Source organism: Myxocyprinus asiaticus, chromosome 16 (genome assembly GCF_019703515.2).
Source record: "Myxocyprinus asiaticus isolate MX2 ecotype Aquarium Trade chromosome 16, UBuf_Myxa_2, whole genome shotgun sequence".
Classification (NCBI taxonomy): Eukaryota; Metazoa; Chordata; class Actinopteri; order Cypriniformes; family Catostomidae; genus Myxocyprinus; species Myxocyprinus asiaticus.
In genome coordinates, this window is record NC_059359.1 from 2,122,462 (window position 1) to 2,142,518 (window position 20,057).

Sequence of the window (20,057 nt, forward strand, 5' to 3'; positions counted from 1 at the left end):
TTAGCAATACGATTTGTTTTGTGCTCAATGGATTGTGGTGCTTGAACCTCAGTAACTGCTGCCTATAACTAATTTGTTGTATTGTGCTGAGCATTTACTTACCTGTTAAGACATATGTTATATTTCTGTACATTTTTACATTAATGCATTGCACTGAATTACTGTACAATAAAGAAAGCTTTCAAAAGTAGATTATTTCTTTGTTACCTATAAAGTATTGTTATTAAGGTTTACATTTTATATAAAGGGGACCCATTTTAATAACGACAATTCAATGCAGTTTCATTTTTAGTTTTATTTATTTATTTTCAAAGTAAAAAGATGGACTCAATCCTTAATTAAAACCTTAATCCTTAATGGATTTTATTAGTAGTGCCAGTATTCATATTATTTAACTATTACACTTTGTACAAATCAACAATACTGCGAAAAACATAAATCGTCAAGTAGTGAATTCACGACTCTTTGTAGCAGTTCATCCAATAACTTTGTTGTGCAGTTGCAAATATATTTCTGGAACATAAAAATGTTTAAAAAAAACAAAAACACTTGATACACTTGATGTCATTGTACAGTCCGTAACGTACCAGCACTGGTGAGGAATTTTAGTACTGCTTATCAATTAGAACATTCTTTAATTTGACTGGACGAACATCAGTCTGTGAAATGACTCTTTATTAGTGGTCAAGAACTCGGCCCATCCAAACACGATTCATGTTCTTCTGCATCCAAATTCACAGTCAGACAGCTGCTTTTCCAGCACCACAATGTGTCAATGTGTTCATAGCTTTGAAAAAAGAAAAGAAAGCGAGTTATTTCAAACCGCTGATGGGCAGATCGCCGCTAATAGACTGTTCTTAATTAAGGGCTGTTCACACTGAGGTCACACAGTTGCAGCGCTCTTGGTCACTGTACATTTGCATAAATTAAACTCTGCTTAATTTTGTCACACTGACACACCATCTCTCGATAAAAATAAATTACATCTGGTCGCTTTTCCACTGTCAGTGTGATCACACGTGTTGATGGTGCTTGTTTAAATGTTGTGAAGCAAATCTAGCATGCATTTGTTTCACAGTCAATTTAGTACATTGGAATGATGTTACTATGCAAAAATAATTTTCTTAAATCAACATTCGTCTTATTTTCCAGTAAAAATATGTGAACACTCTTAAAACATTAAACACTCAAAAAAAATTTAACCGATTTTTAAGACGCACGCATTTAAATTTCATAACAACATTCAATTATATCAAATTGTGTAATGTTTAACAATATTAAATTGATAAAAATTTAAATATTTTTTTTAATTTTTTTTATTAAATATTACTCAATTCAATTTGATGGAATGTTGTTACGAAACTGAAATGTGTAAATCTTAAAATAATTTTTTTGAGTGCAAGTTTACTTGAGAGGAAAAATTGCATTAGATATTAAGACATGTTTTCAGATAATCTATTTATCTTGAATTAAGTTTTCATTTCATTCATTAATTTATTGCACTAGTGTCACTTCCTCGTCCCCAGAGGTGCAGCTTACACAACTTTGACAATATGAAAGCTGCTGTAAGCGATTTTATCATGGAAATGTTTGCAAAAAATGTTCCTACTCCCTGAAAGATATTACTGAAATAAGTGTTGTGAGATATCTCACCTGTCTCTGTAACAGCTCTAGAGTCTGTAAACAGCAAACAAAAATGTATCTGTGGACAATGACGCGTTCTGCCTGTCAATCATTTTGTGCGTTCTCATAGTGTTGCAGTTGCAGCAAATAATTGAGGCATAATGCCATTTTTATGCCATGTTGTTCATAACAGTTGTCAGGTGAGGGCGCTATTTTACTGCTGTTGTTTTTGAAACCGTTTCTGCACAATGTCGGCCTCAATAAAGCTCATTTGGTGTCTTTGGACTGTGGGGTTTTGGAAAGAGGGGCGTGGCTAATTCAACAGCTCAGTCTTGTGGAAGTAGAACTGCTAAAATTGCTTACAACACCTTTAAGTTTTGAATAATACCATTTCGAACTTTTGTTTTGCATACAATTAAGTATATAGTATTACATTATTTCTTTTGTGGTAAATGTGCAATTTTAACACTGATGGTGGAGGTTTTTTGTGTGTCCCTTGATTTGATTGTCCATCCCGTTATGTTATGGTACTGTGAACATTAATTATAGATCTGTGTTATGAAATGATGTCACACTTTGGAGGTAAACATCAGCCATTCAGGAAAATGATATTGAAGTTATTTGTAGTGTGTTTTATTTACGTTTTCCTTTTTTTTTTTTATGTTAGTCATATGTCGTCAACCATAACGTGTCCACCCCGTTATGGGAAGATATAGAGAAAATTAATGTAATTTTAAAATGTCCATATATGCATGTTTACAGAAATAAAATAATTACTATAAGTTTACAAATATGTTAACAGACAATGTAGTGATTCATTTTACCCACTAAATGTCCACCCTGTTATTTTCTATTTATTTGATTTAGTCATTTATGGTTTTTAAATCTTTAACATCAAACCCTTTAATGATAAAACATAAAGATACCTTTAAAAGTATGTCATTTTTCAATGCCAAAAAGTCACTTAATTGTAGAAATGACCCAGCCACAGGACATAATTTTACTGAGTATTAGCACTTCATATTAAATTATTCTGCCCAAAATATATATTTTTACTTTTTGCAATAAACCATGCAATAAACCAGAATACAGAAGAATATATAGGAGATGCATATCAGAATATAGGAGGACAGAAATCCCACACAAGCTGAAGCATCACACCTGTTGACCCTTTAAACCCAGCACACACACATGCAGCCCAAACAAAAGGAATTCTCTCAAAAATGCGAAGTTTCTTAAAGCTAAGGCCCAGATCCATTCTCATGCATTAACAGAGAACAGGAGAATCACACCGGTGACGTCACACTAGTTACTTACTGATCTAAACCCTCCGATTCACACCCGAGTGGAGAGGCCTAACGGAGCTAACCGAGAACTCTTGCTCTGGTGAAACAAAGCAATATATGAGATTAAACTAGTAGAGGAAAGTTAGAGAAAAACTAGAACTTTTCTGTTGAAATTGTGAGTGGAGTTCACCTGCACCCCCAAGTCACTATAAACCCATTTACACCTGGCATTACCAAGCGTTTCGGTGATTCGGTGATATACAGTCATATAGCACTTGACCGCAATAAATGGCAGGTGTAAATGCACCCAAGACAGATGTGGCAGGGAGGAGGGCGGGGCCGGGTCGTGATGCTGCACACCCGGCCCCTAATCAGGCTAATCAAGCCCTCGAGAGGGATAAAGGCGACCGGAGGAGGCAGTTAGAGAGAGAGAGAGTTACAGGCAGCTGCCCTGCACGTTTTTATGTTTATGTTTGTGTCTTTTTGTTTTATTAAAAGATTATTTATACTGTCAAGCCGGTTCTCGCCTCTTCCTTTCCATTGAACTTTGTTACAACAGATTATTATCAGATCATTGAAACCACAATCGGAGGTGGTCAGGGATGGGTCTGACAACATTCAGAGAGAAAGTGTTCATGCAAATGTGTTTTCGTTTTCTGCATACAACTATGTAAGCAATTCATTGAGTAATGAGGTTGCGTTACAGTCAGCCGTTGTTAAAGTGTTGTGTATCTGGTTCTTGGCTTTTTCTATTTATTTTGCATCACAATGTGAAAAATACAATAGATGCTGCGGTCTTATTACGATTTAAAGAACAATATCTCATAATTTAACCGTCAAAGTGTAGGAAAGCATTTGATTTATCGATCAATGTTTTGAAAATTTGCGAAATACAATTCTCGATTACAGGTAGACCGATATATCGATTTTTACCAATTAATCGGTGCCGATAGTCGCTTTTTGGAACTATCGGTTATCAGCAACTATTAGCATAGATTTTCACCAATAATTCTACAGATTTTCGCACCGATTAATCTGTACAATGCATATTTTATTATTGTGATTAAGTAATCAAGTGTTCTTTTTATTTTCTCCCTTTTTCTCCCCAATGTGGAATGCCCAATTCCCAATGCGCTCTAAGTCCTCGTGGTGGCGTAGTGACTCGCCTCAATCCGGGTGGCGGAGGACGAATCTCAGTTGCCTCCGCGTCTGAGACCGTCAATCCGCGCATCTTATCAAGTGGCTTGTTTAGCGCGTTACCGCGGAGATGTAGCGCATGTGGAGGGTTCACGCTATTCTCCGCACATCTCACTATGCGCCCCAGCGAGAACGAGAACCACATTATAGCGACCACGAGGAGGTTACCCCCATGTGACTCAACCCGCCCTACATTTTTTTAACATATTATTTTTTATATAATTAATTGCACTGAATTAACGCGTTAAATTTACATTGTCCATTTTGCGCTGGAAATTTTGATTAGAAATCTGGAGTGCCATTAGACTGCAAGATGTATGGAAATACTAGTATCCAGATACTATTCGGATATGAAACACATGTTAATGCCAGCTGTAAATTGGGCCTGTTCTGGTCTGTAGATATGGGTCCTGATCAATCTGAAAAGTAATAACACGCCTCTCCTCAATAAGCCTCCTGAACGACATGTGTGATACATTTCTAGTGCTATTACTCGTGTGATATAAGCCTTAAAGGGTGGGTAAATAATGACCGAATTTTCATTTGTGGGTAAACTATCCCTTTAATGCACAATTAGATGTCCAGTGTCATTTGAATCAGTCACAGAGTGACTTACCGCTGTGATAAACCTGTTGGTTTGAGGTTGCAGCTCCTGCTCTGTGTGGTAAAGAATGGAGGAAGTGACTTTGGGTGGAGATGGTGAAGGTGTAGGAGAGCAGAGATAGGAGCCCCCATCGCTGGTGTAGCTCTCTATGACTATGGCAGAGTGATGCTGGACAGTGATGGAGCTCAGACCGCTTACACTCTCACTGGACGTACACTGTGACGATGTTTCTGCACTGTCTGTGACTAGACAGAGAGAGAGAGAGAATGCCAAATTAATGGCTACTACTCCATTTGACCTCAAACTTTCTCAAAAAGGCTGCATCCAGTGACAGCAAAAGTTTTTGCACACTTAAGGCACACTTCGAAATATCTGAGTATCATTGCATTAAATAACAAAATAGCAAAGCAAGTTGCATTTAAAAAAGAAAGATAGCACTTGCAGTGTGTACAGTACAGTATCTTTTTTAATACCAGCCACAAGATCTGATATTCTTTTAATATTAATTAGTTGATGTTGATTTTGTCTTAAAATATTTTTTTGCTACCCAGTGAAACCAAACACATGTTCGGCCTCTTTGGGTTGCGGACAGAGTTTCCACTGGGTTCCATTATACTATCAGAGTGAGAGGGGCCCGTTTCCTGTTTTACACTTCCTGCCTTAACTGCTGCCGCCCACCACACACACTACAGCCATTATCAGATCACACATACAGTACCTGATTGCTGAAGTTTAATGTTTTAAGACACTAACAACAACATATCGAAAACCACAAACATCACCTCTAAAACACCCTTAAAGTGAATCTCACTAAACCTGTTAAGAACATGTCAGGGCTCATTTTTCACTCCAAAGTTAAAAATAAGAAATTATATTTTGCATGAAAGTATGAGGTTTGTTGCATTGTGACATTTTCATTACAATCAAGCACATTTTCTACATTAATGTAATGCACATTATTATTATTTTACTGTTATCTACATTATTTGTTGCACTCTATATTATGAATGGGAAAAATTAAAAGTGTCTGGATGCATTACAGTAATGACAGTTTCAGGGGAAAATGGCTCTTTGTTTATTCAGCCTGAAAAAGGGTTAATATTTATGTTTTATGGATTTCCTTTTAATTGATTATACCTGAATTATTTTTGCCTGCTTTCAGCCTGGGGAAGAAAAAAAAAAAACAGGGTTTATTTTCTTTATGGAAAATAGGATTTTTATTTTTTACTGATTTTGCCTGATTCCAGCATGAAAAATAAAATAAAAATACAAAATAAAAAAATGAAAAAAAGAAGAGGAAGAAGAAGAAGAAGAAGAAGAAAACAGGATTTATTTTCTTTATGGAAAAAAGTATTTATTTTTTTCTCAATTGATTTTGCATGAAAACTTTCGCCTGATTTCCCCTTGACAAAATCAGGCTTCATTTTCTTTATGGAAAATATGATTTATTTATTTTTTTTACATTGATTTTGCATGATTCCAGCCTGCAAAAACAATCAAACAAAAAACAGGCTTTAGTTTCTTTATGGAAAATATGATATCTTCTTTTTTATTTATTTATTTTTTATTTTTTTGTATGTGAATTTTGCCTGATATTTCTTTGTATTTTTTATTTTTTTGTTTATTTAGTTTATTTAACAGGGACCATGCACAACACAATTGTTGTGCCAGAGTTAGCTATAAAAACTAATTTGCCTCTGCAGTCCCTGTGCAGGATGATGTTAAAAAAAGAATACAATACAATAATAATAATAAAAAAAAATATTTAAAGTTTACAGAAAAAAAAGTGCATACAATATATCATATATTATATTCCGTATAAAAAAAATCCATATCAATGATCACATAATTGATTTGTCTTAAGCCATATTTTAAGTGTAGTTTTAAAAATACTAAATGTTGTACATTCTCTAATACGAGCAGCTACTGAATTCCATTTTTCTGCTGCTCTGACTGAAAAATCTGATTGTCCAAAGGCAATTTTCTTCAATTTAGCCGAACGATCACCTCTAACTGATGCCCTAGTCTCCCTAGTGTCGTCCCTGCAGAGAGTCACACATTCTTTAAGAGGTGATGGCGCAAAATCATATCATATAAAACACATATCTGCAAAATATAGAAAACTATCAAACGTCAATAATCTGTACTTTTTAATAATAGTGCAATGATGATAACTCCTTGGTTTTTTATCTACAATATTCACAGCTTGTTTGTAGAGAGTGTATAATGGTTTTAACGTAATTACACCTGGCTGGGACCAACTGGTAACACAATAAATGCGGGAGAATCATTGTGTGCATAAAAAGTTTTGCAGCAGCTAAAGGTAATTGATGCCTAATATGCCTGAAAGTCAATAACCTTGCTCTAACACTTCTAGAGACCACGTTTACATGTTTCTTAAAGTTTAAATTAGAATCTATGATCATACCCAAATATTTAAAGTGCTCAACAATATTTATTGCTAGGATATCTGGTTGGCGTGTATCAATTTTCTTAATAGAAAAGTACATTCCCACAGTTTTGCTCACATTAAGGGAAAGACAAGCGTGAGTTAACCAGTCTAATACTTTGTTCAATGCTACATTAAGTTTAATAGCAGCTTGTTCTTTTGTCTTGGCATGAGTATAAATAACTGTATCATCTGCATACATCTGAACATGAACCTCTGGACAAACCAAGGGTAGATCATTAATATATAAACGAAACAGAATTGGCCCAAGGACTGATCCCTGTGGGACTCCAAAGAAAGGATGAGCATGTATCATTGATTCTTGTACATTGTTTTCTTAGGTTTAAGTATGATTCCATCCATGTTAATGTAGTTGCAGAAACATTCAACTTTGACAATTTAGATAACACAACATTATGATTAGGCCTTTTTAAAATCAAGGAAGACAGCACCAACAATACCTCCCCTATATTTGTCTCTGTAGCATGATGTGCCCTAAATCCAAACTGCATAGGATGTAATGGAAACTTGCAAAGATTTAAATGCTCTTTTAGATGATTGCAAATTACCTTTTCAATTAATTTGGAAATAATTGGAAGTATACTAATAGGTCTGTAATTAGTTGCATTAGTGGAATCACCAGTCTTAAATACAGGTGTTATTACTGCTGACTTCCAGGCGTCTGGAGAATAACATTGTTTTATTGACAACTTTACCAAGTGAGTGATGGGTGTACTGAGAACACTTATATACTTTTTTTTACAAATGCAGTATCATCTTTGGCCCTAGAGCTCTTAAACTGACTCAACATTTTGATTATAGAGGACTCAGATACTTCAGAAATATTAAAAAAAGGAAGATTACAATTTGGTAATGACCTTACTTCTTACACTAAAACCTCTTGTCAGATCTTGAACTGAATCTATAAAATAATTATTAAATACAGTAGAGATTTGATCCTTATCTTGAGTTAAAATTCCCTGGACTTGTAATTCAAACACTTTACTCTCTTTCTTTCAGGCTCTATTGATATTCTTCCAGATTTGTCTACTATTCTCCTTAGCATCATTTATAAGATCAATACTAAATTTAGCTTTTGCTTTTCCCAATTCCTTTACAACTTTATTACGTAACCATTGAAATGTCCTCCTATCATGAAGTAACCCTGACATGGTCCCTCTGTTTCATTAACTTCCATAATTGTTCATTTAACCAAGACACGTTCTGTTTCTTTCTAGAATATGTAACATTTTTACTGAATTCACCATTAACCTTATTGATTGTGGCCATTAAAAACTCAAAGGCAGCTTCTAGATTATCTGTGGACCAAATCTCATTCCAGTCTAGTTGTTTAAGTTTTGTCTTCAAATTCAATTATAAATCTCTTTGGTATAATGTTTAACACATTTCCATTCTCTTGTTGGTATAAAAACCTACGGTTTGTTAATTTTCTTACCACTAATATAAGATTATGATCCAATAACCCAGTTATTAAGTTAATCTAGTGGGGCCTTGAATTAACTGTATGAGGTCAAACTAACTTGCTATGTCCTTAAGCTTTTTCCTGTTTGACTTCTAAGTCCAATTTATATTAAAGTCCCCAACTAGGATTAACTCTTTATTTCTATCAAGTAGGTTTCTTAGATGTTCATAAAACATACTATTTGATGAAGGAGGTCTACTGAAGGAAGTCTGATTTCAGTCTGGAAAAACAGGCTTTATTTTCTTAAAAAGGAATTTTTTCCCCCTAATAATTTTGCCTGATTTAAGCCCACAAAAAAAAAAAAAAAAAATCAAAAATAAAAACATTTTCCATGCATGATTTCACCCTGAAAAAATCTGGATTTATTTTCATTATATATACATATATATATATATATATATATATATATATATATATATATATATATATATATATAAACTAAAATAAAATTATTTTATTTTATTTATTTGTTTCAATTGATTTTCAGTCTGGAAAAAACAGGCTTTATTTTCTTAATGGAAAATATTTTTAAATTTCTAATAATTTTGCCTGATTTAAGCCAAATAAATAAATAAATAGGTCTTATTTCCTTTATGGAAAATACAATTTCTTCTTCTTTTTTTCTTTAAACTCAATTGATTTTACATTATTTATTTTTTTGCATGATTTCACCCTGAAAAAAAACAAGCTTTATTTTCATTATGAAAATATACAGTATATATATATATATATATATATATATATATATATATATATATATATATATATATATATATATATATATATTATCACACATATTATTATTATTATTATTATTATTATTATTATTATTAATTATGCCTGAAAAATGTTGCCTGATTTCAGCTTGAAAAAAAAAAAAAGGTTTATTTCCTTAATGGAAAATTATTTTATTTTATTGTTTCAATTGATTTTGCCTGATTTAAGCCTGAAATTTTTTTTAATATTAATGTTTCTTTTTTCTTAAATTAATTATGCATGAAAAATGTTGCCTGATTTCAGCCTGAAAAAACAAACAAAGACAGAAACTGTTTATTTTATTTTATGATTTTTTTTTTTTCTAACAAATTTGGCCTGATTTCAGACTACAAAAAAAGCCTCTTTTTGTTGTAGTTCTGCTCAATTTATTTTACATTCAAAATGTTGCCTGATTTCACCCTGAAAAAATTTTCTTTATGGAAAATCAGATTTATTTTTCTGTTATTTTCTTTTAATTAATTATGCCTGAAAATGTTGCCTGATTTCAGCCGGAAAAAACAACAACAACAACAATCAGGCTTTATTTATTTACATATTTATTTATTTATTTATTTATATCTTTAAGGAAAATAAATGTATTTATTTTATCAATTGATTTTGCCTGATTTAAGCCACAAAATAAATAAAAAAAAATAAAAATAAAACAGGTTTAATTTTTTTAAATAACAAATATTATTTCTTTTTTCCCCAATTGATTTTAAGGTGAAATGTGACCTGGTACAAGTTTTTGTGAGATTCAGCCCTTTACAGAAATTTTAGGACATGTGTAAATCGAGCAGATTATAGAATGACTGCAGATAATGACTCACTCATGGACGACTGAACAGTCGAATCGTGCTCGAGCTCATCTTCTTCGATGCAGTCGTATGGCCAGTGACCCAGAGACGGGCAACCAGGCAGCGAGTGAGTAAGGTGATTTGGGGTCGGGTACAGGTGCAGGTTCAGTGACCCCAGCAGAGAGGAAGATGATTGGCTGCTGGACGATGAAGAGCTGCTGTTGGAGATGGTGGAGTGTGGTCTCTTAAACGGCGTGGAGTGATCGAACGAGGAGACCGCTATAGACGCCCGCATCCTTGACTCTGCACAGACAGAAAGACAAACATTAGAGGAAGACTGCCATATGCCTGCATTTTAAAAAAAATACACCCTCATTATATAATCCAAGTATATTTAAATAATCTTTCTATGCACATAATTCATTTTGATACCTTTCTGTATTTCACAATTTATGATGACAGACATTAAAAAGACAAAAAAGTAATAAATATATATATATATATATATATATATATATATATATATATATATATATATATATATATATATATATATATATATATATTATTGTACATTTACGGACTAGAGTGTTCTTTGCTGTCCATGTCCTGCCAGATGATGAGAATGTAATAATAATAATACAAAAATAACAAAATGAATAAATTGTTTTATGAGGACATTATTTTTACAAATGTCTACTGCCACGTGACAACTGCTGCTTATTCATCACATTTTAAGTGCCTCAGATGTGTTAACACAGACATAACACACAAGTCATGACTTGACTTTGACATGACAAAGTGAATAAATGCACACAAGTGGTCAAAACATGGGAGCAGATTCATTCTGCAGATAACTGACTCTTCTGAAGGTGTCTTTGTACTAAAACAGAGTTCATTTCACCTCTCAAGATGAATCTCAGGAGCAGCTGTGCTTTGCTTTTACAATACAACAATATGCCTCCATACAGCAGAAGAAAACTCAATGTGGGTATGTGGGACACATTAATGAATATTCGAGACTGTGTACCTGTGTCTCTACCACTCATCAAACGTTTAACTACTCATAATTAATCCTTAAAAAATCAAAATCAAAACATAATAGAAACAATATAAAATTTTCCACATAATATTATATTATATTATTCTATATTATTATATTGTAGGCTTTATATTGTATTTTTGAAGTGTGTAATTTCTATGCCACTAGCAGCACTAAAAAATATTTTCAAACACTCTTCCTGTCTTTTGGTCAAAAAATCCTGCACACAACTCACGCCACTGATTGATGGCATCGGGCCGCTCAAACAGACTGAACTTCCGTTCCATGATCGCTCGGTGATTGCATCTTTTTGGTAATGATACTACTATTTATTAGCATTTACTATGATACTGACAATATTATTCATTATGATTTATGATTATAATAATATTATTACAATTTATGACAATGAATATTTTATTTATGATGATTTATAATAAATATATTATAATAATATATCATAATATATTATTATAAAATATATTATTACATTATAATATATTATTATAAGTATGATATTATTTACTATGACAATGACGATATTTATGATGATGATAATATTAGTTAATATGATTTATTATGATAATGATATTATTAAGATTTGTGATAATGATTATTTTATTTATTATGATTTATGATAATATTATTTATTATGATAATGATGCTAGTTTTTATGATATTTGTGCTATTATTATCATTTATTATGATAATGACATTATTTATTGTGATTTATTCTGATAATATTATTAAGATTTTTGATAACAATGATATTAGTTATTATGATTTATTATGATAATGATATTATTATGACTTATGATAATGATTATTTTATTTATCATGATTTATGAAAATGATATTAGTTATGATTTATTATGTAAAATATGATATTTTTATGATTTTTTATTATAACCATGCTATTATTATGATTTATTATGATAATGATATTATTAATATTTATTAGAATGATTATTTCATGTATTGTTATTTATGATAAATATATTATTTATTAATATTTATTATGATAATGATGGTATTATTCATTTTAAGTTAAGACAATTATGATATTATTTATTATGATAATGATATTGTTAAGATTTATGATAATTATTCTTTTATTTATTATTATTTATTTGAAAATATTATGATTTCTTATGATAATGATGATATTTGTTATGATTAATTATGACATTAATGATATTATTATAATTTATAATGATAATGATTATATAATTTATTATGATTTATCACAATAATTATGTTATTATTATTTACTATGATAACTACGTTATTTATTATTATAATTTATTATGATAGCAATGACATTATTAATTATTATTTATTATGATATTGATATTATTTATTTTAAGTTATTAAGATAATTATGATATTATTTATTATTTATTATGATAATGATATTGTTAAGATTTATGAAAATGATTATTTTATTTATTATTATTTATTTGAATGATATTATGATTTATTATGATAATGATGATATTTGTTATGATTAATTATGACATTAATGATATTATAATGATTTATAATGATAATGATAACGACATTATTTATTATTATAATTTATTATGATAGCTAAGGCATGATTTATTATTATTTATTAAAAAATAATGATATGTTATTTTTTATAATGATGATGATATTTTTATTATGATAATAATGATGATGATGATTTTTGATGTCTTGCCGATGCAGACATCTTACCTGACCCTTTTATAATGTAGTCGACGGCTCGATCACTGATGGCAGAATCACTGGGTTTGATGTCCATAAACGGCTTGCTTCCAATCCCCATGGAAACCATCTCCTGCATGCGCAACTCTATTTAAAGCAACACAAACATCAAAAGAGGAATATAAAATAATCTACAACATATTAAAATAGATCATGCAACAAGGGTAAATACATTTTTACTTTTCTAAAAGCTGTTTTTTTTTTAAATATCTTTTGCAACATATTTTCAGCTCCATATAATAACACAGAGGCAGAAATGGCCCACAATGCATTTTTTTAGTAAACTGCAAAAGACTGAACAGCTGAATGTGTGACTGATGTGTTAGTTCTGCAGTTAACAAAGGCTCAAAACTGTGAAACAACAAAGAAGTGCTGTTTATGTTTCTATTTATGTTTTGTCTGGTTAGTAACTAGTCTTTGCTATGAATAATAGACAAACACTGGAAACACTTTAATTCATTTCATTCATTCTTTAAATAAATCGGTCAAAAAGATTTACAAATTCACAAGTTATTGGACTAATGAATTATAAGATGAATCCGTCAGAGCGGTTACTGAATCAACATCTGTGTCACTCACTGACTTTACTTTTAAATTTAGATAGCTGCCGTATTCGCCACATTAAAAGCCATTGTGCTCTGACCTCTGTTGCGTAACGCTTGTCTCCACAGGATTTTGCCGATGACAGTCGTCCACACAGCCTTCACCTCACCAGAACTCGCCTGCAGGATGAAAGTATCTTGCGACTTTCGCCGTCGAAACCAGATCTCAAAACGCAGGCCTCTGTCACCAACATTCTCCGTCATGCCAATCTCTGCTGTCTGAGAGGACACAAAATACTTACGAGGAACACAGAAGGATGGCTGAATGTTAATCTTTTTTCCTGACATTCTGCCAAACATCTCCATTTGTGTACCATGGAAGAAAGAAAGTCATATGTGTTTGGAACAACATTAAGGTGAGTGAATGAGGACAGAATTTTCATTTTCGGTGCACTGTCACTTTAAGTGTTGTATGATGTCATCAGACTCATTTTCAGTACCTTAAAGGACTGTTTGTAGATGTAGATGTCATAACCTCCTTCTATTTTTTTGGTCTTGCTGAAGAGGATGAGATCTTCAAATAGGAAGACATGACGGAGGTATTTTTTACGTCCGCACCAAACAATGAACTCATCTTGACAACGAAGTTGACCCTGTTCCTTTAGGTTGACCTGAGAAAAACACAACATAATGATGATTTACATCACCAAAACCCTTAATCGCTGATGGTGTGACATCCTAACTAAAATAAAATCTAATAAGTGATGAACCTTGAAACACTCTTAATAGGCAGCAACAAAATAGCACTCCTCACACGAAGTGCACACAATTGATTTAAATAGAGTTTGCCGTTAATGACAAAATAGTCTAATAATACGGGTTTGTTATGCAGAGGACCCCCATATATGATGATCCTCTTGTGAGTACACGTGATATTATAAAGACATGTTTGCAAAATTAAATAAGTGGCTTTTATATTGCCATTGTACTGAAGCCAAAATAAATTGATAAAATTTTACCTGGAAAATATTTACTTTTTATTAATTTTAAACCCAAAGAGAAATGTTTTGACAATTAATTTAAAATATTATTTGCATAGTGCTTTTACAATAAATATTGTTCTAAATCATAGAATAGTGAAAAATACAACCCTTATTTCTTATAAACAAGATTCTTTATTTTATTTATATAATATATTAAATTAAAACCAGATTTGTTTTTATTTCATACGCTCACCTGTCAATAGAACTTTGGCTGTCAAGAAAATAAAATAATTCTGAGTAATCGCATTATTTTAGAATGTAATGGTAATAATGTCAAAAAATATTAAAATGTTTCACACTTTTTAACTGAATTTTTTGTGGACCCTAGTTTCAAAACCCCTAGTCTTATAAACATAAACAGCACACACAAAAACGCTCTCTAGATCTGCATACTTTGGAAAAAGATGTTAAGAAACAGAAAATGGTGTTTTCAACTTAGAAGGCAAATACTGCATGTGTGGAATGTCGTATGCATTTGTGAGATGTTTTGATACTGTTTTATCTCCATAGTTTTGGAACAATCACTTGCTTTTGTATAGAGAATCTGTTGCATGCATTTGTGGATTAATGTGTGCATTTGTGGATCTGTCGCGTGCATGTGTGGATTGTTGTGTGCATTTGTGAGATGTTTTGATACTGTTTTATCTCCATAGTTTTGGAACAATCACTTGCTTTTGTATAGAGAATCTGTTGCATGCATTTGTGGATTAATGTGTGCATTTGTGGATCTGTCGCGTGCATGTATGGAATGTCGTATGCATTTGTGAGATGTTTTGATACTGTTTTATCTCTATAGTTTTGGAACAATCACTTGCTTTTGTATAGAGAATCTGTTGCATGCATTTGTGGATTAATGTGTGCATTTGTGGATCTGTCGCGTGCATGTGTGGAATATTATATGCATTTGTGAGATTTTTTGATACTGTTTTATCTCCATAGTTTTGGAACAATCACTTGGTGTTGTATAGAGAATCTGCTGCGTGCATGTGTGGATTAATGTGTGCATTTGTGAATCTGTTGCGTGCATGTGTGGATTGTTGTGTGCATTTGTGAGATTTTTTGATACTGTTTTATCTCCATAGTTTTGGAACAATCACTTGGTTTTGTATAGAGAATCTGTTGCATGCATTTTTGGATTAATGTGTGCATTTGTGAATCTGTTGCATGCATGTGTGGACTGTTGTGTGCATTTGTAAGATATTTTGATTCTGTTTTATCTCCATAGTTTTGGAACAATCACTTGGTTTTGTATAGAGAATCTGTTGCATGCATTTGTGGATTGATATGTGCATCTGTGATTTTGTTGCATGCATGCATATGTGGATTGTTGTGTATATTTGTGAGATATTTTGATACTGTTTTATCTCCATAGTTTTGGAACAATCACTTGGTTTTGAATAGAGAATCTGTTGCATGCATGTGTGGATTGTCGTGTGAATTTGTAAGATGTTTTGATACTGTTTTTTCTCCATAGTTTTGGAACAAAATGCTAATCAAAGCTAAATTAAATAGCAAACTAAAGCAATAGTATAACTTGTGTTGCTTGATGTACCCATTTAATTTGGCAAACCGAATGAATAAAATCAGTAGCACTAGTAACATTTACTGCCATTCAAACTCAACTTACGTCACATCCGCGAATGGCGTCCATGGCAAGCAGGTCGTTGCCGTGGCGTAGCTGGAATTTGACCATCTCTTCGGCTGTTCGGAGGTCAGTGAGCTCCTGCTCATGAGAGTGACCACACTCTTTGATCAGATCCTTCAGTAGGAGAGCGTATTTACTCATTCTCTGGATGGGCTTCAGCAGGTACGACGCCAGGTCCATCTTATCACCCAACTCCAGCTGCTTATTCTGAGGAACAGACGAGACAGGGAACAGAAATATCAACAGGTTTGAAAATCACTTCAGAAGAGCTTCTATAAGCTTATGGAGGAGAAATGAAGAGTCTCACCTTGAAGAAACTGTTTCCGTGGCTTGTTAGCAAGGCATCCGAGCACGGCTTGTTTTTGCTGTACAGTGCGTACATTCCAAACTGTTCCTCCTGTAAACCAGTAAAAAAGCACATACATTTAAAATCAATATCTCTGTGTTCTACTCCATTAAATGTAACTTGAATGCAACTTGCACAATGCATGCAATAATACCATTACAAACTCACTCATGCTGTTGATAAAGCTTAACTTGTATTTCTTTAATGTTTGAAATATAACTCACATGTCTCAGGAAGCAGCTGCTGATGGACAGAGGCGAGTGTGCGCAGCTCTCCAGATCTTTCAGGAAGAACTGACTGTGAAACTCACACAGTTTCTCCAGATTCCCGAAGATAATACTGCGTTTCCCTCTCAGGTCTTGCGGCAGATCCAAGCGCTCCATCTCAGGGAAATAATGCTCAATGATGTAGCTTAGAGAGCGCACGTACTCTCGCTCTGTGGAGATCATCTCATCCATAATGTGCTGGATTTTACTGCAAACGTCACACACCGTGGTTCATGGATATTATTTTTTATGATAAATGTTGACTACTATTATGCAATAAGTGAACATTTTTCCTAAATTCTTCATTTGGATCATTTTAAGGTAGTCCAATAAACCCACAAGCCTTCAGTTTGCATGAAGGACCACCTTTGATATGAAATTATTGAAAATGTGTTTTCTTAATCAGTGTTTTTGTCCAGTTTCCCAGGAAAAATATCTAAAAATCCTTCAAGGAATATTCCGGGTTCAATACAAGTTAAGCTTCAGCGACAGCATTAGTGGTATAGTGTTCATAACCACAAAAATGTATTTCAAGTCGTCCGTCCTTTTCTTTAAAAAAAGCAAAAATCGGCGTTACAGTGAGATACTTACAATGGAACTCAATGGGGCCTGTCGATTGAGCTTAACTTGTATTGAACCTGAAGTATATTCTTTTAAAAACAAGATTTATGCTTAAAACGTATTTGCCTATGTGAAAATTTTATGCATAAACCTCTCTAAATTTATTAGATTTCTCCAAAATACGACTTAGTATCGTATGCTGTTTTGCTTCTCAAGGAAATGTATCTTGTTTCAAGCATGCTTAGATACTTTCACTGGAAATTAAGACAAATTATATCGTCTGGACTCAAATAACCAGATCAAATAATTGCATTAGGCCTCATAATAGCTCCAGTCACCTGTTGTGTCTCTTGATGTCTCCGTCACTGTGTCTGCAGTGAACTCTGGATGGAGAGGACATACTGCGACTACGGCCCAGTGCTGGACTCTTCACGTCTGGCCGCTGCGGTTTCTTCTCAGCACACACGTTGTTGGTGACCTCCAGTCCTTTGATGTAAACGCCCGTGTATCCATGATGACCGGCATCCACCTGAGCCTTGTCTCGTGCCATCAGCTCGAAGCTCATCGTCTTCTTCATGATCTTTTTGAGGGGCTGCTTGCGATGGTGTGTCGCAGTGGAATGCAGCGGCTCTGAGTGGCACGAGATGGACGAATCGATGGTGCAGTCGCTGTCGGTGTCGTCAAACAGGGACGGCGAGAGTTTGCCTCTCTCTGGGGGAAACGGGAAAGGGAGTTGGGTTTTGGAGAAGGGGCCTGCCGAGTCGGGCTTTCCATCATCATATTCGAAAGACAGCGTGCTTTGAGAGTTCAATGCGGGAAGGGGGTCTCCTCCGTTTTGGGTCTCTGCAGGTTTATCGAACTTCTCTGGGGGGCAGGAAGTGGATTCTGTGGGGGTCAGTGGGGCGGCCGTAGCTTTGGCCAGTATCTCCTCCAGTTGCTGTTTGGTATGTTGGCATTTTTGCCAAACGGTTGTCCACTGCTGCAGCTCTCGTGGACTGTTGAGGTTTAAAACCATCTGGTTGAGCGAGCTGAAGTTTTCCAAAGAGAACTTTGAGGCCTCACTGTGGAAGTCCCGGAGAACGTGAAGCGCCGCAGGCGTGCAACTGACCACATTATCGTCCACCCTCAACTGGCTGAAATAATCCTGGCAATGGACCATCCACTGGTTTGCCTGCATGAGAGACATTTTAACCTGTTATCATTTATGTTTCTGCAATTTGGAAGATGCTTTTATCCAAAGTAGCTGAGGGTTCACTCAAGGTATCCATTTTATCAGTTTATATGTTCACTGGGAATCAAACCTACGACTGTGGTTTTGCTAGCGCCATGCTTTACCAGTTATACCCGGCGTTCCAAACAACATAAATGATGCCTTTAGAGGGCACTTCGAGGGGAGCACAATCAAGATTGTACATGCAGTACACTGTAAACCCTAATGTTGTAATTTCTGGAAAAACTCTAGTTGTCTAATTAAACATTACTTGAAATGCCAAGTTTTGGGCCCGTAACTCAAACATCTAACTTACTTTTCTTAAAAATCCATTAACTTAAGTTTTTAAGTGTTAATAACTCAAACAATTGAGTACAACATTGAGGCTATGGGGAATACCCAAAATGCTTTGCGCTTGAATTATTTAATTATGCTTCCTTGGCCAATCTTCTGTTTTAATGAATGACCTAAATTTGAGTCCATTCAATTAAAATTATTAAGCAGAAACAACAACATTTAAAAAGCATATCTGAGTTAAGTCTACTTGCATCTAGTTAACGCAACTTACATTTTTAAGTTAATTCTATATGATCACCAAGTTAAGTGAACTCAGTTAAACAAGTTTTGGTGACACCATCACTCAAATTACGTCCTTGACGATCGCTGTTGAAGCCGTTTACATTTTCTAGAGGTTCTGGTTTATTTTTTCAATTATTATTATTTTTATTGTTATGTTTAAGTCACTGCAAAAGGGGCTGGTGGAAGAAGGAGCGAGTAAAATGTAGATTTTTTTGACCACTTATTTATTTTGATGATATTTTCATTTAGTTTGAAGTGTAATTTGAATTTAGAGATATGTTTTATGTTTAATTTTCAATAAATAAATGTAATTTTTCAAAATCAATGTCAACCGGAAAAAGTGAAGTGCATGCAGATACAATCACTGATAATACTAGCCATGATTTGTGTGTCAGTAGATGAAAATTATTAATATTACTTACATTCTCTGTAATTTTACGGAGCATACATCCATATCCGGAACCACATTTTCTATGCATATAAAAGGAACGTGTCCCATTTAACAAGGATGCACAAAATAATGTAAATCCATATTTCCAATTCATTGCATACAGTCCACTAACACTACCAACTTCTTATGAATGTGCTGTCTTTGTTTATATCGCTGGTGCTTGACCGGGATTGGACTGTATAATAGGACGGAGACAATGCCGGAGAAGAACCTCCATTGACCCGATTAGCGCCTTGCATGCGCGAGTTCGCCAAACCCACTTGCACCTACACTTGGCGCACGCTTGCACGAAAATACCAACACTTCATGGTCATGCCCATTGACTTTGCGCTTATGAGTTAACGAATTGCGCTTAGCACTTGCATGCTTAAAATAGGGCCCAATAAATAATTTGATGGAAAAAAATCTGACTTTCTATAACTTGGTGT

The 20,057-nt window shown here is 33.6% G+C and overlaps 1 protein-coding gene across 2 annotated transcripts in view; it reads right to left on the reverse strand.

The window, feature by feature from the left end:
• Positions 1-284: 284 nt before the first annotated feature.
• LOC127453633 (pleckstrin homology domain-containing family G member 4B-like) overlaps positions 285-20,057 on the reverse strand; it is a 62,408-nt gene continuing 42,635 nt past the window's right edge. The window contains exons 14-24 of one of the 2 annotated variants that reach the window (XM_051720171.1): positions 17,728-18,560; positions 16,787-17,036; positions 16,524-16,613; positions 16,199-16,423; positions 14,029-14,199; positions 13,630-13,807; positions 12,957-13,073; positions 10,229-10,498; positions 4,723-4,955; positions 2,941-3,006; positions 285-787 (exon numbers count right to left, since the gene is read on the reverse strand). In XM_051720171.1, the coding sequence (XP_051576131.1) occupies positions 2,959-3,006; positions 4,723-4,955; positions 10,229-10,498; positions 12,957-13,073; positions 13,630-13,807; positions 14,029-14,199; positions 16,199-16,423; positions 16,524-16,613; positions 16,787-17,036; positions 17,728-18,560 (2,415 nt within the window). In that variant the 3' untranslated portion in view covers positions 285-787; positions 2,941-2,958. The remainder of the gene's footprint in view (positions 788-2,940; positions 3,007-4,722; positions 4,956-10,228; positions 10,499-12,956; positions 13,074-13,629; positions 13,808-14,028; positions 14,200-16,198; positions 16,424-16,523; positions 16,614-16,786; positions 17,037-17,727; positions 18,561-20,057) is intronic. The other variant, XM_051720173.1, reaches the window with a different exon arrangement.